Source organism: Cebus imitator, unplaced genomic scaffold, assembly GCF_001604975.1.
Source record: "Cebus imitator isolate Cc_AM_T3 unplaced genomic scaffold, Cebus_imitator-1.0 Scaffold274, whole genome shotgun sequence".
Classification (NCBI taxonomy): Eukaryota; Metazoa; Chordata; class Mammalia; order Primates; family Cebidae; genus Cebus; species Cebus imitator.
In genome coordinates this window covers 89,040-116,373 of record NW_016107589.1, presented here as the reverse complement: position 1 = coordinate 116,373, position 27,334 = coordinate 89,040, and the positions used below count along the sequence as shown (strand labels likewise).

Sequence of the window (27,334 nt, the reverse complement as noted above, 5' to 3'; positions counted from 1 at the left end):
AAAAAAAGACGGAGTCTGGCTCTGTTGCCCACCAATCTTAAGTTTCACAGTAGTGATGTTATTTATAGAAGCATTTAGGAAAGTTACAAATCTTGTGACTCCTGAGCAGTAAACAATTATAGAAAGCAAGTTAGGAAACAGTAACGGGCTACTGCTCAGCTATGCTTAAATCTTGTCAGAATAATTTTAACCTTACCACCTCTCATTAGTTTTATAAAGGCAGTTTCAGATCCAGAATGGGGAGTGGGGGTTGGTTTTTGGGAAGGGACTATGATCATCCTTGCTTTAAAGCTGTAAACTAAATTCCTCCGCTAAATCATAAACTAAATCCCTCCCATAGTTAGCTTAGCCTATGTGTAAGAATGAACAGAGACAACTTGTGAGGTTAGAAACAAGGTGGAATCAGTTATGTTAGATTTCTTTTACTTTTGTAATTTTGCAACAGTGGTTTCATGTACAACCAGAAATGTTGTGTGAAATATGCTTCTCTTCATTCCTGATGTAGTGGAAGATGTTTTTAATTTTAAATTGTACTCCTCGTGTAGAAGATGTGTAATATAATGTAGTGGGTATTTACTGGATGTCCCTTATGTGTTGGAGCCCTGTAGTCTGGTCCCAGGGATGTGATAAAGAGGAAACATGAGCTGTTCTTCAAGAAAGTAATTGGTTCATTCTTGCAGAACTTCTAGGTTCCACCCAGCCTTGGGTCACCACAAAGTTTAGGTCATCACAGAGCATGCAGCATGCTTGTGTAGGCTCCTTACCCTTAGTCTTTATCAAGGGTCCACATGAAGAACATCTTTGCCTTTTCTCCAGAAGTTCCTTAGAGGTACAGTCCAGCATAGTTTCTTATTGTTTCTATAGCTGGCTCCATTTTATAAATAATTAACAGGCTTTTTCACTTAAATATCTCTCTTTCCAGAGAAACCAGTGTGCTACTTTATCCAATGAAAGCTGTTGATTTCATTCTTTGCTTTGGCCACCAGGAAGATCAGGGCCAAATTGGTATATACTGTATACTAGAAGTAACAATTTCATTGCTTTACATTGCGTTCTAACCCCTTTTGTAATTTATCAAAACCCTTTAGATCTGGTAAAACATCTGGACCCCTACACAATATTGTATTATAATTTTAAGATGTTCTTGGATCCTGAAACATACCCTGGACCCTTAGGGTTAAGAGTCCTGCTTTTGATCCTTTTATATCTTTATTTCAACTGCTCTGTACATAGTTTTATTCTAAGTTAACTTGACTTGATAGAAGTAGGTTATATGTAAATGATAAATAACATTGTTTTTAGAGGTTTTGGGTACTGAGCAGTTGACCTCCATGTATTTGACAGCTAGGCAATGGGAAATGTTTTTGTTCACCACAAGAGGAACTTTTTTGGCCCTCATAATGATTAAATTGATGGGCTAATATAAATGGCTTTAGAGGCTATGGTGGCTCACACCTATAATCCCAACAATTTGTGGGCTGAGGCTGTTCTCTAAATACATGCATACATGCATACATACATACATACATGCATGCTGTGGAGTTTTGGTCCAATGATTTTCCAGGAAAAGCAACCTACAGATTTTGTTTTAACTTTTTTATTTATTTATTTTATTTTGGTGCAAATACCAGGGCCTAAAAGATGGAGGTCTTATGCTCTAAACACAATTGTCAGTAGATATTCAGTAAACCTATATGTTTATGACGTTTTAATGCCTCTTCTATGTGGTTTTTTGGAAAATCTTAAAGCTATGAACAGGCTTTGGAAATTATCTATAGCACTGCAAGGATAAAATCTATTATCTATAGCACTGCTTTAAAATCTGTTTCTGAAGTAAGGCATGAGCCATTGGCTTCTGCCCATCAGGGTTGCTGTTGACAGACGATTCTTCATGCTGGATCTCTAGTGGAAGTTCCTGAATTGGAGGCCTTGGCCAAGGCTTTGCTCTTGAGCCTCCATATGTAGAGGGTAGTATTTGCGTTTGTGGGCTTTGCAGGATACGATACTTGATTGTACTTGCCTTTGGAGATTTCTTGCTCTTTACTGTCCCCTTCAGATAGCAGAAGGGGAGGTTTAAGAAAAGTCCCTTAAGAGTGTTCCCAAAACTAATGGTCAAATTCATGCTGAGGAGAAATGTTTGCAGTAGCTATGACTTTCACTTCTTTTTCCCCTTCCCTCTTTGTAAGAGACAATTTGTAGTACATTTTGTCTAAGGGAGACATGACTACCCCCAAATTTTAAGGAATCTATTATATAAATTTTAGGAATCTATTATATATTTGAGTGGGAACCTGAGAATGCTATGGCATACAGACAAAATTAATTAAAATAACTGATAAATCAGTTGTAGGTTTAAATGGGATTTTCAAAATTAAAATGTAGGAGAATTTTGTTAATAAGCTCTGCTTTTTACTCTATCAAGTCTAGGAATGTGTTCCTTTGTGCAGTTTAAAACCACCATCACCTATGCCCTCTAGTGCTTATAGGATGAGTTTGACAATAAAATTGTGTTCCATGTTTCCTTCTTCTGCCCTAGTGACTGCTGAAATTCCTGGTGTGAGAGTTCTCTTAGTTGCTCTGATCCCAGCTTCCCTGAGCATTGGGAAAAGTGTGGCTTTACTTATTCTCCCATCTGGCTCTACAATGCTGTTGTGGGGCTGGAGAAACAATAAGTGCATCTCTGGGCAAATATGGCAGACTCCTGACAGTCAGCCCCTGGAAGCTAGGGCAGTTTATGCCCCAGCGCTGCCCAGGTATAGAATCCTGTCCTGAGGGTGTCTATCTGTAACAAGCCAAGGACATTATAGTTGACCCTTGAGCAACATGGGCATGAATTGTTAAAGTCTATTTATCTTGGCAGGGGTACCCAGGCTGGAGTGTAATGGCGCAATCTTGGCTCACTGTAATATCTGCCACCTGGGTTCAAGCAATTCTGCCTCAGCCTCTCAAGTAGCTGGGATTACAGGCATGCGCCACCACACCCAGCTAATTTTGTATTTTTAGGAGAGACAGGATTTCTCCATGTTGGTTTCTCCATGTTGGTCAGGCTGGTCTCGAACCCCCAATCTCAGGTGATCCGCCTGCTTTGACCTCCCAAAGTGCTGGTATTACAGGCATGAGCCACCGCGCCCAGCTAAGGTCTACTTATATGTGGATTTCCTTCCACCTGTGCTACCCTTGAGACAGTAAGACCGACTCCTTTCTCTTCCTTCTTAGCCTACTCAACATGAGTATGACGACAAGGGTGAAGGAAGGCCTTTATGGTGATCCAATTCTGCTTAGTAATAAATGTATTTTCTCTTATGATTTTCTTTTTTCTTTTCTGAGACGGAGTCTTGCTCTGTAGCCCAGGCTGGAGTGCAGAGGCATGATCTTGGCTCACTGCAACCTCCGCCTCTGGGTTCAAGTGATTCTCCTGCCTTAGCCTCACGAGTAGCTGGGACTACAGACACACACCAGTTTGCCTGGCTAATTATCATAGTTTTAGTAGAGATGGGGTTTCACCATGTTGGCCAGACTGGTCTCAAATTCCTGACTTCAGGTGATCCACCCACCTCAGCCTCCCAAAGTGCTGGGATTACAGGTGTGAGCCACCATGCCCTGCCATAATTTTCTTAATAACATTTTATTTTATCTAGCATATTTATTGTAAGAATACCATATAGCATGCATATAACATATAAAACATGTCTTATTTTGACTGACAGTATTAAATATGTGTTACTTAATATGGGCTGACCATTTATGTTATCAGCAAAGTTTCTAGTCAGCAGTAGCTATTAGTAAAATTTTGGGGGAGTCAAAAGTCATATGCTGATTTTTGACTGTGTGGAGCAGGGGTTGGCATCCCTAACCCCAGTGTTGTTGAAGGGTCAATTGTAATTTAAAATCTTCTCTTTCTTTTCTCATCCATACTCACTGAGTCGGCAGCTGGGGTGGAGGAGGTCATGTGGGGATTCTTATGGTCCCAGTGTGTCAGCACCTGTAGACCTCCCTTCTAGGAGTGGTATGCAAGATGCTGCTGGGATGGACATCAGCCAACCCCCAGGGTAGGGGCCAAGTTGCCGTTTGCTAGGTACGGGCAATTGGTTACCGTTCCAAAGCTCTCTGTGGTTGCAGTTCATTGTAATGGAGGATTCAGAGAGGGGCAGCCAACCCCAAGCCCCGTGAGCCTGGGACAGCTGTTTGTCCACTTGCGCAGGCTTTTGACAGAGCAGTAGCTTATTGCATGACAGCTTTTTAGGCACTCTCCCTTCTCACCACTTTACCTTTACTTTCTTCTTTTCCTAGTTTTCCCTTTCTCTGAATGAAGACAAGTGATGATTAGCTGCCCCTTTTTTCGGCGGACACATTTGGCATCGTAGAGGAACATGGTACAAAACAATCGTTCATTTAAGATTTCTGTATGTGTCACAAATAGCTTTTCAAGTTTCACATGTCAAAATAGATAGATCATCAGGGAAAAGTAAAAAAAAAAAAAGCATTCACTTTTTATAGTAGACACAATTTTAATAACAAAACTTTCCTGTACACTGCTCTTTATGTTACCCTCCCCCTCCCAAAACCCCCTGCATAATAGTATTTTTTCCCACCCTCAACCCATCTGCCCACCTCCCACCCAAAAAGAAAAATGGCTCTTGAAGGTGATTGAACACAATGTATTTGGACTGTACTTTGAGTTTCCAGTCTCAGTGTTGATAGGAAGGTTCACCAAACATTCCATATATCAGTGTTGATAGGAAAGTTCACCAAACATTCCATATATCAGACTTAAAACAAAAAAACAACCCACTGAGGACAAAAATGTTAGTTGAAAGAGTTGTAGAAGTTTCCAAATGTTTGCAATAGCAGAATGAAAGCTTGGACAGTCATTTTCTATTTATTTTTGGCCTTATTCAAGTACTATGAGTTTGCTCCAGGTTAGAGAAATTTTTAATTATCTATGTAGATGGCCTTATTGTCTCTTTTCTTGTCTTTTCCTGGTTCAAGGGCTTTAACCAATAAGATATGAAAAGTATGTCCCAAAATAGACTTTTCAGATAGGTCTGTTGCTGTATTGCTGTATTAGGAAAACGATCATGTAAGTCAGCTGTTAAAAATATTCTTTAACAAATTTTATATTGATATCCACACTTCAGAAAAAGAACAGGACATTTATAGCTTTTTCCCCTGATAGCTGTGTGTAGGAAGTGTGCCTTAAGAAAATGAAATGCCTGTTTTGAATTTTAGAATTCAAACCTAGTGCTACATGGGGCTCATTTTTATTGGAAAGATGGAGTCTAGCTCTTGGTGACTAGCATTAGAATAAGCAGATGGATTTTAATAATTAGTGGCGTTGGGAAGTTCAGTCAATTCCATTTATTGAATTGGTACAGAAATTAACTTAGGCACATTAAGAAATTACATGTGTTAGTACAGATTTTTGGCTTAAAAATTAGTATCTTTGCTTTTTGATGCTGGCAGTGGGTATTCTCAGAGTTGTGTGTGGATTTGCAAGTTTATCAGCCCACCCTTTTCAGAAAGGTGATTGAAATCCCTGGCAAGCTACAGAAATGAATATAAACGATTTCAAACTAGTTCTTGGTTTCTCGGTGGGTATGGTATCATAGTCTTCTTTAGCTTTCCTAGTTCCAGAGAGGTTAATTATTTTTCTGGTTCTTAACGGTCATTTTCCTCTAATCTTAAAAATAGAAAAAAAAAATATAGAATAAGGATATAAAGAAAATATTTTCATACAGCTGTACAATATATTTGTGTTTTAAACTATTAATGTGTTACCATCAGAGTCAAAAAAAAAAAAAAAAAAAAAAAAAAAAAAATGGAATGGGTGGTGGTGGTGAAGAGGATAAAACCCCACCAAAAAACAAAAGCCCTGACACTGTGTAACCAAGATCTGCAGCACTGCTGTGATCCTGCTCCGTTCTAGCCAGTTGGTAAAGAAAGCACAGATGACTAACAGTCTAATCTTCAAACCTGTGCTGATTCTGAAACACAAATGGACAAAAATTAAAGGAAATCTTGCCTTCTATAGGCAATTAAAAAGGGAAATTTTTGCTTTAAGTGAAAAAGGAAAATGCCTTTTTGGTACTATTGTCATTCACTTTTCTTAAAGGGCATCACCAAAAAAAAAATGGAGGGCAAAAAATTTTGATTTTTTTCAACTGGAAAGTATGCCTCGCTAGCCTTGGCTATGTTGTTCCTCTGAATTAGTAAATGGCTTGCTTTCCAATTTGCTTTTCTCCATACACTAAGGATTTTGCCAGTTACAGTCCCTTAAGGATTAAGGTGGAGATTCCTAGCCAAAAAGGGGGTTTCTTCCCCATCCCACAGTTTGAATCTTAATTTTGGTTGTGGTTTGAAATGATGGGAAAGACTCTGCTGCTGTCCTTCAGGGTTGATGGAATCTTGTGTGTGCAGGACACAGTTCTGTTGTGACCAGGCCGTCTGTCACCTGACAAATGGCTGTGGTCACCCTGATAAATGGGTTGGTAAATTTTTGCTCATGGAACTCTTATTTGTAATAGGGGCTTCTAATTCACCCTGTCTGTGGGGAAGTAGGATGCTGTGCTCTATGCTGTTAAATCAGCTTCTGTCTCTGCCCAGACAAGCCCAGGGTCTGGTTTAACAAGAGACGAAAATACTCACCGCTCGAGATCAACTGAATTGAACTGGGCTGAGACTTTGGCAAACTAATCTGCCCACCTTAAAAATGCAGAGAACATATTGTTACTGTAATTTGTGATCTTGTCTGCTTTTTACTGAGATATGTTAGGTGAAGGGTAGTAAGGTACCCATCTCTTATTATTAAAGAAGAAAAATTATGATTAAATCTTATGGATTAAACAGTAGTCTGTTATTTTCAGTTCAATCCTGGGAAGAACATATGTCCTGAATGAAGGATATCGTGTTGACGTTAGGGGAAAGATCACTTTTAAAATGGTAGTGTTTTTTCCCTAAGATATTATGCCTTTTTTCTACATACAGTAAATGGCAGTTGTAAAAAACAGTAATTTTCTAAAATCAAGTTAGTGCTGTAATTTTACAGTTTTTTGAATATATGGAACGATGTTTATGAAAAAATTCTGTGTGAATGAGAAGCTTGCATCTAAATTCCAAATATGTAATAGACTTTCTGTAGAAATCATAATTGAAGAAACTGAGTGCCTGTGATTCTCTTTTGCATGAAAACTGTGGCATTCTTATCATTTGTTAATTATGGAATGTTTATATTTACATTGGAGAATCTACCCCCTTTCCCTTTTCAGCAGCAGGTCCTTTCCCTGTTTGGTACAGATTGTGTATAATCATTCTTGGCTGTCTTGTAACTCCAGCCAACCTGAGAGTCAGATTTCAAAATCTGCCTTTCCTTTTAATCCCTCACCTCTGTGCAGCCTTCAGGTTACCACCGTGTGGCTGCATAGCCATGTCGAGTTGTTCTACCATGAGAGTCACCTCAGTGTTTCTTCAACTACACTGAACTGCACTTACAGTGTGAATGCGTATCTTTATTGAAAGATCAAAATTTATTATATAATAGTTAGAAAGTGCTTTTTCTCCTGGTTCCTTTATAATACAACAAGAATCAGTGTTACGCCTGTTGCTAGCCAATTATTTTTAACTTGGCTCTTTGAGGTTTGAAGATCAGGAAAAAGCAGAAGAAAGAGGTTTAAACCCCTTTGTCAAGGCATCTTTGATCATGATAGTTGAGAGAGAGAGAGAGAGAGAGAGTGTGTGTGTGTGTGTGTGTGTATTGTGTATGTGTGCTTTTACATTGGAGGGAGCATGTCAGGATTGTTAAATTGACTCAGTTTGTCTTATCTCCAAAATATTTTCTAAATCTTTTTTCACATATTAATGTAAACATAGGATTTAGTAAGTTAGTACAATGACAATTTAATACTAGTTTTAAACAATTGCCTAAATGCCACAAAAATCATGTCCATTATAAGTCAAACTAGAAATGTATGATAAGAAGTCGGTGTAATTATTTAGTATTGATTTCATTGTAATGAGACCTTTTCACAGTCACTTGGATTCATTGTGTAAATATATTAAAGAGTCACTCAGCTTATTAGAATTAAATTAAAGGGTTCTGCTTTCATGATATGGACTTTTGATAATATCTACTAACCCAGGCAAAAACTCTGGAAGAAGAATGTTTAATATTTACCAGTCTTTAGCATACATGAAATTCTACTTCCCACACTGGCAGCAAATTGAAGATTTGAGTAAATACCAAATTATCATACAAGAGAACTTTACTAAGTCTCCTTTTAAGCAGCAAGATAGTTGTGGTACATGGGATGGAGAGCAATGATCAAACAGGTATTGATCCATATCTGTTTCTGCCCAATACTTCTTTCTAAATTGTTTTCAGTAGAAAAAAATAGCATATGGAGACCTTAGTGTAAAGGTTTACACACAGTTGTATATAATTACATACATTTCTTATTTTGAAGTAAGCATTTTAGACTTTCCAACAGGAGTGCAAATTAATGTGAGCATTGATTCATTTAACACTTAAAATATGGTTCCATTTAAAAAATTAAAAATACTTCAACACTTCAAAAACTAAGTCTCCACTTAGTTTGGAAAATTAGGCTTAATGTCACCATTGGTAAAAATTAGATATGTATTTAGCCTCTACTATGTAAAATAGGTTACTTATCTGATGTGATTTTTGATGACGGGTAGATATTATACTTCACATTCTTTGTATGGCAGCTGCTGACACTTGCACTGTCCATAACCATTAATGATGATGAAGGGTCCTTCATGGGTGGGTTCATATTCATTATACGGTCCTTGGTCTGACATGTTTGACATATGGAGTCGTGTTTGGGATCGGAGCTGCCTGTGGTTCTGAACCATTGAGCACTGCCTAATTCTTCTTAAAGTGGGAGGGCAGCACTTCCTGGAGATGAACACTATAAAAATAATAAAAAAGAAAGAAAACAATAAAGCCATTGTTCCCGTAATTACCCGCTGAGTGAAGATGGCATTGTCTGGTTCAGGAAAGTGTTCCTCAGTAGTAACTGCTATGCCTGCAGTAGTTGGGATTTCTTTGTCTCCCACATGGTAACTTGATGAGCTTATTCTTTTTGTATATTCAGTGGTTGGATCTCTGTAAGTTGTAGCCATGACAGTCACAGTGGTTGACAAATTCCAGCAGAGCTGAAATCCATGGACTGCATCTAGAATATCCTCTCCTTGGGTGTGGTCAGGACTGTGGCATAGGATAGAGTGCTCCCACCGACCTTGGAAACTGCCCAGCCAGGAGGCCAGAGCACATATTCGGGCACTGCATTCCCACAGATTGCCAGAGAGGCCAACGGTTGTGAGGGATCTCAGGGAGTTTAAGATCTTGGAATCAAGGCTGTTTAACTTGTTGTTATCCATGAGGAGTATTTTAAGATTAGGCATCGTTTCAAACACTGTCAAGTCGATGGCTTTGATTTCATTTCCAGTCAGGTCTAGCTTTTCTAAAGTGCCCCAGGTCCACTCCATCCCACATGTCAAGTTGCTGATTTTGTTCCATTGTAAGAAGAGTGTGTGCAGACTGCTTAGCCGTAGGAAATGAGCAAAATTAATCTTCGTCAGCTGGTTGTGCTCTAGGTGAAGCTCTCTCAGTTTGATTAATCCTGCAAATCCATTGCGAGCCAAACTTCGCAAACGGTTTGTGCTCAAATCCAGAAACTCCAGACTACGACAGTCCCAGAACAGGCGTACTGGGATAGTCCGCAGGGAGTTGGAACGTAAATGCAAGGTCTGCAGCTTCCGAAGGCCATAGAAGAGCTCTGGGTGCAGAGATGACAGCTGATTAAAAGACAGGTCCAAATTTTGCAGGTTAATCAGTTGGGTAAAAGTTGTGTTTGGCAAGTAAAATATTTTGTTGGAACTTAAGATTAATTCCTTAAGTTTATATAGTCCTTGAAAAGCATCTTCTTTTACTGTTGAAATTTGATTGTGATCTAAGTGGAGCCAGGTAAGTTGACTGAAGCTGGCAAATTGATCTCTTTCGAGCTCTGTGATGTGATTGTGCCTCAGGGACAGGCCCAGAGAGCCCTTGTCTGTCGTGTTTGGCACTGAGCGGAAGCCCTGAGAGTCGCAGTAGAAGAGCAGCTTCTCGCAGCGGCATTTGGGTGGACACGCCATACCCAGGGCAGGCAGCATTTTTAAAACCATGCTCATTGCATATATTGCTGCCAGCATAGGGGCCCCTAATGGCCACTTGAAATGTAAGCCTGCAGAATATAATTTAAGGAAAACAAGAAAATAGGATATTTTTCAGCAGAACATATGGGCTATTTAAAAAAAAAAAAAAAAAGAAACCAACATTACAGCAAAAGATTTCACTGCATATAACTTAATTTTCATTTACTGCAGAAAAATTAACCTTATCAGTATGACTGCAACAAAACTTAAACCATTTAGAAAGAAGATAAAACATGTCTCTAGTAGCATCAGCATTATATGCTTTTGCCTAAACCTCAGAATCCAAAATATGACAGTGATTTCCCTCATAAAATGTGAATTCAGTAGCTTATTTTGAAAGCGTGATTCCTTGTTGAATGTACAAGACATATAAATGCACAGACTTACCCATTCTTCTGAGCACATTGGAGGCTGCATTCAGTCGCGGTTGTTAGACTCAACGCAGTGAGTCTGTAAAAGGCTCTAACATGTAGGAGCCTTTGACCAGTTTCCTGTTTTCTGTGTCTCAGGGTTTCCAAGTAAAATTGAATCCACCAGGATGAGTTGTTTTTTTCCTTAGGATATTCCTCTGGAAAGCATTGGTTTCATTTTCTGTGATTGCTCTGATCCTTAAATCAGTTTTGAATATAAGTTACTAAATTTCTCCACCTCTAACTGCTCAGCTGGTTAATCAAAGCTTCAGTCTCCTTTCCGCAGCCGTTAGTTCCTTGGTCTTAACTTGTTGATGGCAGATGGGTGGCTTGTTGCAGAGAAGAGCTCCTGGAGCAGCATGAGTGCATTTACTGAAAAGCTTTTCCGAGAAACGGCACAAGAATGGATTTGCTTATGTGCTGCGACCACACAGAACTGTATATAGGCTGACGTCACCGGATGACGTGTCTTTTGTTTGGGTTTTCCAGAAGCTTTACTGTTATAAAGCACTGTGCTTTGTAACCGCATCAGGGTCGTTGCAAGACCCCCTGATTACAATAAAGCGAGAAAGAAGAAGTCCTGACATAAAAACATGGTATTCCTTCAGTGTAGGAAGCAGCAGTGAGGTTGTAATAAAGGCTGCATTCAAGAAGACCCATCTGAACAGTGAGTTGGGTTAGCAGAGTGATGATTTTTAATGCTTGTGAGAGCCAGTGTTAGACTGCCGATTCTGCATAGAGAGATCATCTAAATGGGCAGAAGCCTGCACGATTTATGAAGTGCTGATTTAACACCAGCCTATGCAAGGTAGTGCCGCTGCTCTGGTAGTTTGGAAAGCTACTCAGTTGCCTTGTTGTCATGCTTGATTAAAATAGAAGTGTGACTATAATTTGCTTTAGATGTGTTGATAAACTAGCTAAGTGGGCTTGGCTTCTTTGTTGCCAAGAGCTTAACATTATAAACCAAGAATTAAGGGGGAGGGGAAGCTTGCAAAACAATGCATGTGGTTATTTTTTTCTTTGAGAATTTCAGGGGAACTCTAACTCTAAAAAGATTTTCTTTCTGTCTCCTAATTGATAACAATGTTTTGTCGCCATACTCTTTGAAAAATAATGCTGAGTTGATCTTTAAATGTCCTCTTGGGAGGACAAGGCAGGTTGATACAGTCATTTTAATGCACATGCCCTAAGCATTAACAGTGAAGCAGAGATGATTTAGGACAAGTGATACGGTGTAGGTGGATTCTGACATGGTCTCTTGTATTTACCTCAGAGTCTCACCTACTCCATAACTAAAAGCCTCCGCTGGTACTGAGGTTGGTGGTTGTGACACTGAAATAATAGAGCATTTGCACACTAGTTCCCACTGACTGACTTAACTGAGCCTCCTACTGTTGTTGGAACCTGTCTTGTGAATACAAAAGGTCACTCATGCTTTGGACTGGGATTTTTGTTTTGGCATGTTTTTGCTTGCCCTAACTCTGGTTTTTCCCTGTTGAATGGTGTCATCACTTTTCAGACCTCACTTATGGATGTATTAGCTCCATGTTTAGTGTTATATAAACGCAAAAGATGTTTCTAGATGAATCAGTGTTATATTTTCAGGCCTGACAAAGGTAAGGCCTTTCATACATCTTGCCTTATTGATTTGATCCAACATACCTATTTCTCCCATATCGTTGGCGCTTATCATTTGTGGGTCTTGTCTCGGACCTGAGGACCGAAATCTTTAAAACTACTGGTGTTGTCTGTGAAACAAGAACATTGTTGCAGAATATAATTTATTGTACAGAATATAATTTAAGGACAACAAGAATATAATACATTATATTCTAAATTATATTTTAAAGAACATTGTTGGCCTTTTCAGTTCTGAGGGATTCATCCCACTGGGCAGATCTAAGAAGTAATTAATTGTCTTGGGTAAAATTTTTCTGTTGTAGTGTTGTGCTGGAGTGAGAGGTGTGTCTCCAAGGCCCTTCCTTAGGACACTGTGTAAAGGTGCTGTGAAAACTGCAGCAATGCAGGTGTGTGGTTTGAGTCCTCCTAGAAGTGATTCCAAGACACAGAAGGCAGTAGGAATGCTCTGAGAGTCTTCATACCACAGGGCAGGTCTGATACCTGTGAAGGGAGAGGGGAAGCAAAGAAGATGAGATGGTTCTTAGACAAATTTTATGGCTGAATGGAAATTTCTAAGCTGAAGTTGCCAGAGAACAGACTCTTGGGTCCTTAGCAATGAGCCTGTACTAGTAAGTACGTCCTCTCTGTTCCTTCTTGCTGGTTAAAGAAGGGAAGGAAGTCAGGCACCATGGCTCAGACCTGTAATCCCAGCATTTTGGGAGGTCGAGGCAGGCAGATCCACAAGATCAGGAGTTCAAGACCAGCTTGGCCAACATGGGAAAACCCTGTCTCTACTAAAAATACAAAAATAAATTAGCTGGGCACAGTGACGGGCGCCTGTAATCCCAGCTACTTGGGAAGCTGAGGCAGGACAATTGCTTAAACCCAGTTGGTGGAGGTTGCAGTGAGCCGAGATTGCTCCACTGCACTCCAGCCTGGGAGACAGAGCAAGACTCCATCTTGAGAAGAAGAAAAAAAAAAAAAGAAGGGAAGGAAACAACAGGTCCTGGTTTAGACCCCGAGAATGCTACTCCCCCTCTGACCTTAATCCTTTCTATAGTCTTTCTCAGTAGGCTAGAACTTCTTAACCTGGTTCCATAAACTGTCTGGTGACATTTTTTTTGCTTGTTCATTTTTCTGTGGATAAGGTTGAGTCAGATTCCTACAGGGTCTCTCATCCTAGGTTTCAGAGCTACTGTTCTACAGAACTTGCCCCCAAAAGTTCTAAGGACAGTAGTCTAATAGGAGTGGTCTGTCTTAAATTTCTGAAATGAAAATAAGCCCTTGGGATGTTGTAAATGCCCTTATCGAAGTTAGCCACCTTCTGATGAAAAAAACCCTTTGCCACACAGGAGAAGCTGGATTAAATTCTTCTCTCAATTAACCACTGTAGTTCCATGGGGAGAAAAGCATTTTAGTCAGGGTTAGAGCCACCATGATTAGGAATGAGTTGTGTGTTAACATGAAGGAGGAAGAGCATCTCCTTCTCCTTAAACTCTTGGATTTTAGTTTACTAAGCCTACCTCTTATATACTAATAAATGGAAACTACTTAAATAATATTATCTGAGTACCATCATAACAGATTTGTGGGCAAGGAAAATTGCCCAGAGAAGCAATCAAGAGTAATTGTTTTTTGATTGCCTCTAAAGAAGTGGGGAGTAATGCTTGTGGTATCATGATGTCCAGAGAGCACAGCCCCTTCCAGGTCACAGGCCATCTTTCTGACCTGCCCACTCTGGATTCAAGAGGTTCAGGCTGTGGAACCAAAGAAGACATGGAGTTTGCCTTAAAATTGGTAGAGTACAGAGTCTCCATTGATGGCATTTTATATCATTTTTTCGTCTTTATCTTTCTTTAGCTAAAAGGGCTAAATAGATGTACCTGTTCTTTCTAAACTTTTTCTTGGTTTCACTGTAGAGCAGCTTTCTTCCACAAACATACGCCTTGACTTAAAGTGGCAGTACTACTTCTGGAAGGTACTGTCCATATGATCTGTTTCAATTTTCACTGTTTTAGATGTTCATGATAAGGCAAAGGAGAAGTAAAATCTAACCCATCTCCTATCTGTAAATGGTTTTAAGCAAATTAAATGAGTCAAGCGGCAAGGCTTAGGTGGCTGTAGTTGTTTGCATTCATCCACATGAGAGTTTGCTTTTGATATGTATTGCTGATTAGGGCCTTATTCCCCAACTCAGAGAAGCAAATGTACAGATATATTCATGAAATTTTCTATTCTCCTGTGGGAGGGAAGGTAGAGAGGGAACTTTATATTTGCTTTATGCTAAAAAGGCAAATGTTTCTTTCATCATACCCAACTCCAAGAATTGTGTATGCCCTGGCACCAAAGTCTTGCCTAGAAGTGTTTTGAAGAAGCTTGTTAAAATAAACCTTGTTGCTGGCAGTCTCAATCCCTGTTTAAAAAAAAAAAAAAAAAAGGTAGCCATTTTTAGGGTGGAGGTCCTAGATTTTATGAGTCTTATGTCCTCTGCTAAGAACGTTTTGAGGTTTTAACTGGTAACCACATGCTTAGGCTTATATTATAGCCAGACTTGTATTAGAGTAAGTAGGTTTCACTAGCTTGTCTTTTTTGAAGGAGAAGTCCACATTAGACTACCAGAATCTGCATTTTTTGCCTGGATCCTTGTCTCCATCCCTGCCTTCTGTTGATTTTATTTTGTTTTTTGTTGTTATTGTTTTACAGAGTCTTTCCTCTGTCACCCAGGCTGGAGTGCAGAGGCACGATAATAGCTCACTGTAACCTTGAACTCCTGTCTCAAGTGATTCTCCAGCGTAGCTAGGATTACAGGCACATGCCACCATACCCAGCTGATTTAAAATTTTTTTTTTGTTAGAGACAGGGGTTGGGGGTAGGGTCTCACTGTGTTGCCTAGGCTGGTTTCAAGAGATCTTCTCGCCTTGGCCTCCCAAAGTTTCTGGGATTACAGGTGTCAACCACTGTGCCAACCGATTTTGATTTTTAAGGTCCTTTTGTTATCTTGTTAGTAAACACAATTGAGAAAGCAGTAGAAAGGGATTCTGGTTACATTAACAATGGTACGCGTTGTTTCTTTGGATGCACCTTATACATTTTGGGATATATCCTTCTGGCTTTGGAAACGTGCACTTCAGCAGTTGTTGCTATTGGGGAGGTTTCAGGGTCAGAATCCTGTGACAGCCTGCTTCTCTTGTATTCTCTGTCCAGGGCTAGATAATTCAGCAGGAAATCTTGGAGCAGTGAGTTTAAGTTGGACATTAGGTTACGAAAGATCTTCCATAGAGGTTTGGACAGATGAATGTTTATACTATGGAGATCTTTTATTTTTCCTATTATAGACATCAAAACAAAAATAACAGAAGCAATCTTGAAGTTTTTATGTGTGTTTGTTTCTTTATTTGCTTTTGAGACAGGGTCTCTGTTGCCCAGGTTAGACTACAGTGGCGTGATCATGGCCCACTGCAGCCTTGGCCTCCCAGGCTCCATTGATCCTCCCACCTTAGCTTCCCAAATAGCTGGGACTACAGGTGCATATCACCATGCCCGGCTAATTTTTTTGTAGAGATGGGGTTTTGCCATGTTGCCCAGGCTGGTCTTGAACTCCTGGGCCCAGGGTATCTGCCTACTTCAGCCTCCCAAATCTTGAAGTGTTGATTAAAGCATAGACTAAAATTTTTTATGACAACCCCTCTTTTTAAATTCTCTGCTAGTGGCTTCATTGTGTTCATGTTTCCCGTTTACTCTCTGTGTGGCATGCTTCATCTTTTATTCTGAAATAAATACATAGTTAAGCTTGGGATTGTCCTTCCTGAATTTCTCCTCTCTACATTTCTGAGTAGCTTTTGATGTAGATGTATTTCCTCTTGCCTACATAGATGGCCAAGGGGTATCCAAAGCCATTTGCACAGGATAGAATTAAGAGGTAAGATACCCATTCATACTTACTTGAAGAATCGTTCAATTTTGGTGGGCTCTCTGACCTAATTTTCTAAATTTAATGGATTAGTTTGCATGTTTGTTGACTAGATGGTAGCATTTCTGGTTGATGAAGTTTGGAAACCATGATTTGAGAACCCTTTTAATAGGTTCTGGGCTGAAGGGGCAGTGACAAGTGATAACGGCAAGCCAACAAAACAAAACCAACATTGAATATATGATGTTGTCAATGCAAAGAAAATTCATAAAAATTTAGCCCAAAGAGAACAAGATCACTTCTTACTCTCTAAGGTTTATAGCAGCATGTCAGCATTCCATCTACAGTTGAGATGTTGATTCCTCCTTGTATTGCACATTGCTGAAAAGGGCTTCTTGAGGCTGGAGGGAGCAGCAGTGAGGTAAGACTATCCTCCTTGAGAGCTGGCTCGTCTTAATGCTTGTTCCATTTGTCTCTATGTATGTCTGCAGTGTCTGTTCTGCTCTTGGTAATTTAAGGAGAGGGCACTCTTTGAAAACAATTTAGGAATCTAGAGCTGTATAATCATTGTATTCTATGATTGAGCTAGTGTTGAGCTTTACATAAGGCCCAGCAACTCTCGTCACATGTTTGGCTTAGGCAGAGCCCACCAGCCATCTGTGGGCCAGGTAGAACAACCAAGGTCAAATTGCTTCTCCTGTTATTGATTAAATGTATGTTGTGTGACACTGTGTTGCCCAGCCCACAGCAAGCCATTTAGCCTTACTCATGAAGACATTAATAGACACTAGTTTCCATTAGTTTTCCAACATTTTTCTCAGTATTCTCTTCAAAGTTCTCTTTCTTCTCAGAAACCTTCTTGGTTGTGAGCCACAGCTTGGTTATCACTTCCTTTCTCAAGATCTTCACCTCTTGCTTTATTGAAGGTCTCTACTGTATGGATGACAGCCCAGTTCTTCTCTTTTGTACCTGGAAGTGAAGATGCTGCATGATTCTTTTCATTCTGTATTGTCTTGGGTAGAAGAACCTTCAGATGCTCATTCTTATGTGGTTTTGTAAAATGCCATAATTCATTGGTTTTTAAAAAAATTTTGTGTAATTTTCTAATGGCTGGGGGAGGTATTTATCTAACTAATTAGGTTTTCCTGTTAAACTGATCAGACCTCCCTGTTTGTTAGCTTTTTAAACAGTCCTTAAATGTTAAGGGTTAAAACACTGTATTTCACCCTTCTCTACCCACCTCAGGCCTACTCTAGATTAAAATGCAGATAGAAAGCAGAGGTTTATTTGAAGTCTTATATTTTAACTAGTGACAGGGAGGCAGGAGACTGATGACTTGCCACATAGATTACACATGAAGTCCTACGACTTTTAAACATCTGTCTGTCTAATTGGCCATTGGTTTTTCATTTCATTCATGTCCAATGGAAGACAAGTCAACAGGTAATTATCCTAAGGTATGATTTGAGAAGGTCTTTGAGAGGCAATATGAGACAGTATGGGAGCATTCTGTGGGGACACTGAACTTGAATTTAGGGCTGAGATTGGCCAGTGGAAGCTTCCACAAGGAAATAGTATCTCATCTGAATGATGGGTAGTTGCTGGAAGGAGGGGAGAAGAGTATTTTAGGTAGGTGAGATAGAGTACGGCATGTCTGAAGAACAAAAATGTATCTGGACATGTCAGCATGAAAGGTGGCAGAGTGACCATAGGTCTATTAAAGCAATAGAAATGACCAGATTCCCCAGGAAGAATGTATAGAATAAGAAGAAAAGAAAGCTTTTGGCAGAAGAGATTATATGGATCTTTCAATTTAGAGCATTTTTTTCTCTCAGAAATACAGTGGAATGATATTTATTTTGTGCAGTCAGGTTGAGTAGCTTTTTTGTAGGTTCACCGGGAAACTTTTGCCTTTTCATTTAGGGACTAAAATGTGCCTTGCGATGCCACCAGCAATGCCAGGAGCATATTTCACCCTTCCAAGCTGACAAGGGTTGGAGTAAAGCTTCCTCACTACTTCCAATAATAGTTATACACTACAGGGTTGCTTTTCCTAAGGTTATATTTGAATAACTTAATTTGTATCCAGGCTAACGCTAGAAATAAAAAATCATAACTTTAATTTCCAAACAAGTAGAATCTTGTTTTAAGATGAGCAAGCTTTATACTTTCCTCAAGCTCAGTGTTAAGGTTTTGAGTATGTGTATGTGTACTCATCTCAATTACGTTTTAAATGATTGGTACCCTAAACTTGCTATTTGGACTGTATTTTTCTAAAATGATGCTGTGATTTAAAAATGTTCTGTCTAGTATAACTTAAAGGGCTTAGTAAATAACTGCTCCTAAACTGCCCCCTTTCTGATTAATGAGGCATAAGCCTCTATTTCCTGCAATAACAAGAAAGACAAATTGATTTTTCGGGTAGTTTGACAAAGACAGAATTAACAGATTCATGATGTGGGTTGCATTGCATCTTAAAGTGAATTTTGCTATGTGACTGTAATTGTCTGAAAAGTCAAGTTCAAGGATTTGGTTTTACGTAACTTTAACAGTAATCTTTTACTCAAATTGAGAAAATTCCTGGGCATTTCAGGTTGTAGGGGATCAGGCTTTCATGAAGTCTACATGTTCAACCTTTGGGTTTCAGATTCTAAATATTTTCTAGAACAAGTGATCTATTAGAAACACCAGGAAAGTCTGGCTGGCTAGGAACAATGGTAAACTTTAGAGGGTTTATTTAGACAAATCTTCTTGAAGAGAATACTTGAGTGTCTTAAGGAATATGCGGAGACTTTTCCTGTTAAAAGCATTAATTATAAAGTCAGTTTGACCGTGATTCCGTTTCAGCTACCTTTGTCTTAGATCCTGGTATTTAGGTCTTTATGTCAGTAAATAATTGCACGTCTCAAGCTGACTAATGTCAACAAGAAAAAGTCAAACTCTGTAGAATGCTTGAAGAAATATTCTGGGGCCTAGGCCAAAGGCACAGTCTCAAGAACATATTCCCAAAGTGGTTGGGTTATACCTTGATTTTTATGCATTTCAGGAGGATGGAAATTATAGGTAGACATCAGTCAATACAGGTAAGGTGTACATTCGTTTGGTCCTGAAAGCCTGGATAGTTTGAAAGGGTTGGAGGGGGGCTTCCGGGTCAGAGGTGGATTCAGAGATTTCCTGTGATAGTTGATTAAAAGGATTAAGCTCTCCCTGAAGAGCTGAGGTCAGTACCTTTTACCAGATCCTAAAAGGTGCCAGACTCTTTGTTAAATTTCTCCTAGATCAGGAAAAAAACCTAGAAAGGGAAGGAGATTCTCTACAGAATGTAGATTTTCCCCAAAAGTGACCACTTTGCAGGGCCATTTCAAAATATTAATATTTCATAGAAATATATTTTGGAATAAAATAGTTGAATTTCTTTCAGGGCCTGCTATCTGTCATGTGATGCTATACTAGAGTCCAGTTGGAATTTGGTATTTTATTGCTACAAATAATCTGCTTTGTCAGTCTTAGATCTCTGTTTTAATGTTAGTGCTGGTCAGTTGTGCCTGAATTCCAAAGGGAGGAGAGTATAATGAGGCACGTCCAACCTCCTCCTTCCCATGACAGCCTACACTGGTTTTTCGAGTTTACTTTGGAATGCCTTGGCTGAGACGGGGTCCTTTCAGTTGGTTGGTTGACATTCATGGCCCTGAATAAATCAGCTTATTCCTGCAGGTAAAAGTCTTCCTATTTTGAATTAGTTTTTGTTGAGACCTCTTCCCCCACCGTCAATATTAATGGAATACTTAATTTTATTGGCAGTACAAGAGTGCTGGGAGGGAAAGGATAAGGAATGAGACTGTCACCAGATTTGATAGTGATCATATCAATTTTATTTATATTTCAACTCTTACTATTCCCTGTTGTCTCCTTTCTGCCCTTGCTAAATAACCTATATTCCTCAATATTTCTTCTCTTTTCTAACAGTCCATAGAGAAAAGAGTAGAGAGATAGATGGCATTTCCCCCAATTGACAGGTAAAGTGAATAACAAATGTACACTCAAGGCACTTAGTAAACAGTTCTCCCCATCTCTAACCATTTATCTGTTCTACTGGCTTATGTACTAAGAGCATACTCATACCAAAATGTCTTGAGGGAACCCAAAGGGAGGACATAGGGCTAAATTCCTTTGTCTATTTGTGTCTCTCCTGTGATTTACTGACATGTTTTTCAGAAAGAACCAAATATGTTTTGTGAAAACAAGCTTTAAATAAACTTTATAGTTTAACCTACATGATGGAGGTAGTAGTTCCAGGGACACAATAATCTCCACCTGGGTTTTAAAAAGCTTTTGTCCCTTTTCGTTCAACTACTATCTGTTTTATTCCACTTGATTTCTGCTTAGAATGTTGCCTTGGCAAATCTCGACTTAACCCCTTGACCTCTGAAAAAATACTGCTTTACATATCGCTTCAGGAGTGGCCAGTAGGTTCTTTTCTGTGCAATATAACTGCATTAAAGCTTAGCCTAGGATTTTTTTTTTTTTTTAATGACCGAAGTAATACCACAAAGCATTATGATTTGAGCTGCATAATATACATTATTAGCTCTGACCTATCAGGTATACCTTAGTTTTTAAATTTGTTGTTTTACATTGTTTCAGTGCCAGGTCCCATTTTTCACATCTTGACATTCTTCAAATCTCAGAGTTCATCAAAATCAGGTGCACCCTGTTGTTGCTGCAGTTCAAGGAGAGCTGCTTCATTAATAAAATTGGTGTATACTGAACCTTGAGTTAAAATATAAATCTAATTTTTAAAAGCCAAACTTAAAGCAGAGCTTTTTGTTTCTTGGCTTCTCTTATTTTTGGCAGAACTCCCTCAAGTCCAATCATCTGATAATGTGAAGCCTAAGAATTGTAGGGTTGGGTTTTATGAACAAAGCCACATATCTTCCTCTGCTCCCCAGTCTTTTCCAGCTTTGGGTTTAAGAAGTTGTACTGTTTTTTCAGTGTTGATTTCAGCACAGGTGTTTATAGGCTGTCATTAGGTGTCTTTGTAAATGAATAAAATCGCATCTGTTTTCCTTTTATCCAGGCTGGACGTAAAGAAAGAAGTGATGCACTCAATTCTGCAATAGATAAAATGACCAAGAAGACCAGGGACTTGCGTAGACAGGTAATCTGGATGAAAGTGCTCATTGTTTTTCTGAGTTCTCAATTTTGTAGTTGTTGATTAGGATCAGATAATCTTAATCAAAATAGTAACCACTGGACTTACATATTTTTTTTATTGAGAGAAAGGATGGATTTTCACAAGAAAATGCCTATCTTTGTTTTCTTGCTAATATGCTTCTTAATGGCTAATCACATTTCACAAAGACATGGAATAGTACAGTTTCACTGTGTTGGACTGAATAAGTTAGCTGTAGTGTGAAAGAGATGTACAGGTAGGAAAATAAATTTAAAATGACTTGCAGACCTGTGAAAATAACCCTGAAGGATCTTGTTGTGTTGGCTATGTACAATACAGACAGAAATTTCAGTTATTTATTTGACTTGCCTTATTCTCATTACACACTTGCAGTTCCCTTAGATCCTTGGTGAAGTGTTTCCAGTTCCAAATATGGTAGGTATAGAGATATTTGAGATGCAGAATTTTCTGAGTTAGTAAATAGAGAGTAAAAGAAATTGAGCCTTTTAATGATAAATGACCCCATTAACATTTTGGAGTCAAATTGAGTTTTAGTCTTTAAAGAACTTAGCGTTGAATTTATAAAACAATGTATTAAGACTTAAGAAGTTGTAATTTGGACAGTTTTTAAGAGTTAGTGGATAGGTAGATGTTTTATTGCTTATATCTGATATAAAGCAAAATTAAAGGTACTATATATCTTTATTCAATTTCCTTTTAGTGAAGTAGTATCAGAAATGGTTATAAAGAGAACCTTAAGTTTTAAGGTTTATAGTGTGTGAATCCTTTTAGATAAACCAGATAGCTCTTTTTTCTCTCTTCTCTTTTTATTTAGCCAATTAGGCTAATTATATATATTCCAAGGCTATGTGCCAGTTCAACCCAGAGCTGCTTTCAGCTCAGCTTTTGTATTATTTAAGATGTAAGCCTTAGTTTTGTAATTCCCAAGAAAAAAGGATATTGTCTCAAAAGCTGAGATTCTGTTGCTAAAATGCTGTAACTGTAGTAATGTAAACTGTTGTCTCCATGATCATATGTTTCCTGTGGTGCAGATTACATAACTGCATGGCTTACATGAGGGATCCTCATGGAAGTGCAGCCAGTCTACCGTAAGCTTCATTAGATTTAAGTGTACAAGAGAATAAAAAGCAATCTATTTAATACCTTTTTGGTGGAAATAAAATAAAATTTTTTACGATATAATTATCAGCTCCGCAAAGCTGTCATGGACCATGTTTCAGATTCTTTTCTGGAAACCAATGTTCCACTTTTGGTATTGATTGAAGCTGCAAAGAATGGAAATGAGAAAGAAGTTAAGGAGTATGCCCAAGTTTTTCGTGAACATGCCAACAAGTTGATTGAGGTAAGTGAATTAATTAGCAGTTTCATTGACTGTAAGTAACTTGGTGAAGTGTGGTGAGTTTTAATCATGTTGTTTAATTAGAGACTAGACTCAGAGCAGTCTTGTTTAAAAGTGGAGAAACTGAGCCCTGACATGGGGCTAATCAGTTATATTTGCATGGTAGAAATCTGTATGTAAGTGGTTGGTTTGTAGGGTGGCAAGAAGAGAGAGTGAATTGTGATGTAATTCCCAGGTAAGTTAGGCTTACCCCTCCTTTTGCTAACTGAAATTCTGTTGTTTAATTTATCCATTACTGCTGTATTTTGGAAATGGGATACAAAATAAGCATATTTTCAAGTTACTTGATTTTGTAATCTTAATGCAGAACATCTCATACTTGGTAAAGATATTCCATAGACCATTTGGCAAGCTGGTCATTGTGTAAAAACAGAAAACGGGACTTTATGTAAAATGTGTGTCTGATACTTTTGGAATATTATAGTGATATTAAGCTATGTTTTGTTTCGTTTTTGTTGGTTTGTTTGTTTTGAGACGCAGTCTTGCTCTGTTGCCCAGGCTGGAGGGCAGTGGCATGATCTTGGCTCACTGTAATCTCCACCTCCCGGGTTCAAGTGATTCTTCTGCCTCAGCCTCCTGAGTAGCTGGTGCCCACCACCACGCTCGTCTCTTTTTTAAGTAGAGACAGGGTTTCACCATGTTAGCCAGGCTGGTCTCAAACTCTTGATGACTCAAGTGATCTGCCTGGCTCGGCCTCCAAAAGCTTTAGGATTATAGACGTGAGCCACTGTGCCCGGCTAGGCTATGTTAATACCATGAAAATATTCCAAGGAAAGCATCAGTAATCAATCACATCGTGCTTTACTAATTTTACATCGTTTTCTTTGAACATTAATTTAAGTGTTATTCTGACCTAAATTCATTATGTACAGAATACATAGGTCAGTCTGCTATTCAAGTTAATGATTCTGGCATTTGGAACTAAAATTAGAAGACTTTCATTTTGTGTCTCCGTTAAACATAATCTTGTTCACAATAGTCACATGAGAGCATGAGGTATAACCTCCAGATACACAAGTTTGCACTCAGAAAGCCAGTCTCCTGTAAGTAGCATATGTATTAGAAAGTTTGTCCGGCTGGTAGGAAGCAAGGATGCTGCCAGCCCAAGGCCTTGGGTACCAGCATGGCGAAGGGCTCAGTGTGGCAGCCGAAGAGAGGGCAGTCCTTGTCTGTGCTGGAACACCCTTTATTAGGGCCAGCTGCATCATCCTCAGCCTCTCCAGCCTAAAAAAAGCTGACACTTGCTTGGCACCTACTGTGTATCAGCAAGTACAGTGTACTTCCCACAGCATTTCTCAGGTAAGGAAACAGTCTTAGAGAGGTTAAGTAAGTTGCCTAAGTTCATCTGGCTTACATCCCTCCAGTAATGAGTACCGTGCACTCAAGCTCACTGGCTTGATGAACAGCCTAACACCCACTGAAGCATTGAGTGGGCTGGGAGGTATTGGAGACCTTGCTCTAGGAGCTTTTTCCAAGCTTATATATTTTATTTCATTTAATTCTGAACACCACTAACCAAAGGCCCCCTAGAATTGAGAGTTTGGTGTTTTCCATCACAGCTCAGCTCTGACCCCTTTCTAACCTTTCTTCTCTCCACACCCCCACACATATTAAGTATGTATTAAATAACACATGGCTTCTCATTGCTTGAGGCATAACGATAGGCTTTGTAGTCCTATTCTGCAAACAGTTAAATTACATTTACGGTGATAGAAACAGTAGGATGTATAATTGCATACGTCCATGAAAAGGAAATGAATTTTTAAAGTGTTATAGAAGCCCCAAATTCCTGACTTATGGCAGAACCTATTCTTCAGTGATAAGGCTTCTCCTCCCCTACCACATTTGTATTACAGTGAAACACTTTGAACTAGTCAGAGACTTGTTTTAAGCAAAGGTGAAGTATTTCATTGTGAGTGTTTTGTTAATTTCTTGACTGCTTTATTTCTTCTTGTTCTCTCCTAACTGGATTAAATGTCTATAGGCCAACTTTGGTTTTAAGGGCCATTTGCCATTTTCCCTGGGGTGTAAGGGAAGTAAGAGTGCTGAATGAAAGCTGGGCAGGGCTGATGGCGATAAGCCTCTGGCAAGAAAGGAGGGGTTCAGACACTGCAGCCACGGAGAAGTCTGCCAGATGTGTTTGGGTTGAGTGCTTCTCCTAAAATACTGTAGTACAGTTCTGATGCTAACCACCAGAAGTTAGTGCAGACCCCAGAGGTTAAGGGCATGGTCCCCAATAAGATTGCCCTCACTTCACATGCCAGCTGCAAGTTCCAGGGTCCCCAGGCCACCTGTACTTCTGATTAGCTGTGTACAAATCTAAGGGGTTCCTATGACCCACCTCAGGTTCAGTAATTCAGTAGAACAACTCATCGAATATTTTATTAGAAAGGATACTAATCAGGACCAGCCAAATGAAGAGACACATAGGATGGAGTTTGGGAAGGTCTCAAATCCAGAGCATCTATGCCTTTTCCCAGTGAAATTAAGGCACATCATCTTCTTGTCACATTGATGTTTTTACCAACCAGAAGCGCTTCTGAGTTTCAGTGTTCAGAGTTTTTTTTGGGTTTCATTACGTAGGCATGATGATCGAATAGTGATATGGTTGAACTCAATCTCCAGTCCCTTTCCCTCAAAGCCCCAGTCCTCTAATCACATAGTTGGCCCCCTATCCTGACGAATCTCCTTGGCATAAACTATCAGGGGCTTGCTATGCATGAACAACAGACATTCTTCCATTACTACTGAAATTCCAAAGATTCAGAGGTTTCCTCATAGGAATCCAGGACAAAGACTAGACCAGACAAATTATGTAATGCATAATACCTCCCCATCTTAAAGGTATGTGGATGCATGATTTTTAGGTAGCTTGACCACACAGGCAAGCTTAGCATGCTACAGAGTCATAAACACCACGTGGAAGAGGCAAAGCAGGGCAGGTTTGTTTCTGCAGCTTTACATAGATTTTTTTTATGGTCATTACTCAGTGATTTACCACTTGTCTCATCGGGTGCTATTTGCTTTGAGCATTCCTTTTCCCTGGAGATTCTTTTTCTGAGTCAGGTTTTTTCTTCTCCCAGGGAATCTGATCACATCTCTTCACACCAGAGTGAGTGGTCCTTTCTCATAGAATCATAGATTCTTACTCTGCTATGTAAATCCCTTTCTCTTGTAATCTTTATTGTCATTTAGTCTTTCTTGGATCCTTCAGCAGTGGGAAACTCTCCCTCCAGAGACAGCATATTTAATGGGTAGATTCTCTGGCTGTTAGGAGAGGGGAGCCACAGTTTCCTTTTTTTGGAATCTCTCCTGTCCATGTTCTTGCCGCTTACACACATGTGAATTCGAGGTACTTTAAACATAAAATAAATGGCCGGGTGCAGTGGCTCACACCTGTAATCCTAGCACTTTGAGAGGCCAAGGCAGACAGATCACTTGAGATCAGGAATTTGAGACCAGCCTGGCCAACATGGTGAAACCCGTCTCTAGCAAAAATACCAAAACTAGCTGGGCAGGGTGGCAGGTACCTATAATCCCAGCTACTCAGGAGGCTAAGGCAGGAGAATCTCTTGAACCCAGGAGGCAGAGATTGTAGTGAGCCGAGATCACGCCATTGCACTCCAGCCTTGGTGACAGAGCGAGACTCCATCTCAAACAAAAAAAGATACATATGTGAAAGGAAAATAAATTTTGGGACCCCAAAATCACTAAGCTAATGGGAAAAGTCAGTCTGGAAACTGCTTAAGGCAAACCTGCCTACCATTCTACTCAAGGTCATTCCTCTGCTCACCTAGAAAAATGCATATCTGATTGATTGCTTCATTTGAAAAGGTGAATCAGAAACTGAAAAGAATGCAACTGTTTTCTCTTACCTACCTATGACCTAGAAGCCCCCTCCCCACTTCAAGTTGTCCAGCCTTTCAGGCAGAACCAGTGTCCATCTTACATACATTGATTGATGTCTCATGATTCCCTAAAATGTATAAAACCAAGCCCCAACCACCTTGGGCACAGGACCTCCTGAGGCTGTGTCACAGGCATGTCCTTAACCTTGGCAAAGTAAACTTTCTAAATTGACTCAGATATTTTGGGTTAACACATACTTGCATATTTTCAAGATGTGGTATAGAAAAGAATATAAAATAGCTTAGTTGTTTTTTTGTTTTGTTTTGTTTTTTTGTTTGTTTTTTAATTTTTTGAGACAGTCTTGGTCTGTCAACCGAGGCTGCAATGCAGTGGCACAATCTTGGCTCACTGCAACTTCTACCTCCCGGGTTTAAGCAGTTTTCGTGCCTCAGCCTCCCAAGTTAGGGTTTCATCATGTTGGTCAGGCTCGGGTCGAGCTCTCAATCTTGGTCAAGTTATTCGCCTGCCTCGGCCTTCTAGAGTGCTGGGATTGAAGGTGTGAGCCACTGTGCCAGCCCCAGTAACAGTTTTTTATATTGATTACATGTTGAAATAATTTTTGGTGCCTTTTTGCTTTTTTTTTTCCCAGACAGAGTTTCACTCTTCTTCCCCTGGCTGGAGCGCAATGGCGTGATCTCGGCTCAGTGCAGTCTCTGCCTCCTGGGTTCAAGCAGTTC

At 39.5% G+C, this 27,334-nt stretch overlaps 2 protein-coding genes across 7 annotated transcripts in view; one reads left to right on the top strand and one right to left on the bottom strand.

Annotated features, from left to right (window-relative positions):
• Positions 1 to 27,334, top strand: part of CTNNA1 (catenin alpha 1) — a 175,551-nt gene that overhangs the window by 106,038 nt on the left and 42,179 nt on the right. The window contains exons 1-3 of one of the 6 annotated variants that reach the window (XM_037728640.1): positions 9,828 to 9,846; positions 21,233 to 21,313; positions 22,539 to 22,691. In XM_037728640.1, coding sequence (XP_037584568.1) covers positions 21,281 to 21,313; positions 22,539 to 22,691 — 186 coding nt within the window. In that variant the 5' untranslated portion in view covers positions 9,828 to 9,846; positions 21,233 to 21,280. Of the gene's footprint in view, positions 1 to 9,827; positions 9,847 to 10,924; positions 11,434 to 12,855; positions 12,875 to 21,232; positions 21,314 to 22,538; positions 22,692 to 27,334 lie in introns of those variants that run through there. The other 5 variants (XM_017500918.2, XM_017500919.1, XM_037728639.1 and 2 more) reach the window with 5 other exon arrangements.
• On the bottom strand, positions 6,086 to 11,034 carry LRRTM2 (leucine rich repeat transmembrane neuronal 2). The gene is made up of 2 exons (XM_017500921.2): positions 10,603 to 11,034; positions 6,086 to 10,244 (listed from the first exon to the last, which is right to left on the bottom strand). Exons 1-2 carry the CDS (start codon positions 10,604 to 10,606, stop codon positions 8,698 to 8,700), a joined length of 1,551 nt encoding a protein of 516 aa, XP_017356410.1. The 5' UTR covers positions 10,607 to 11,034; the 3' UTR covers positions 6,086 to 8,697.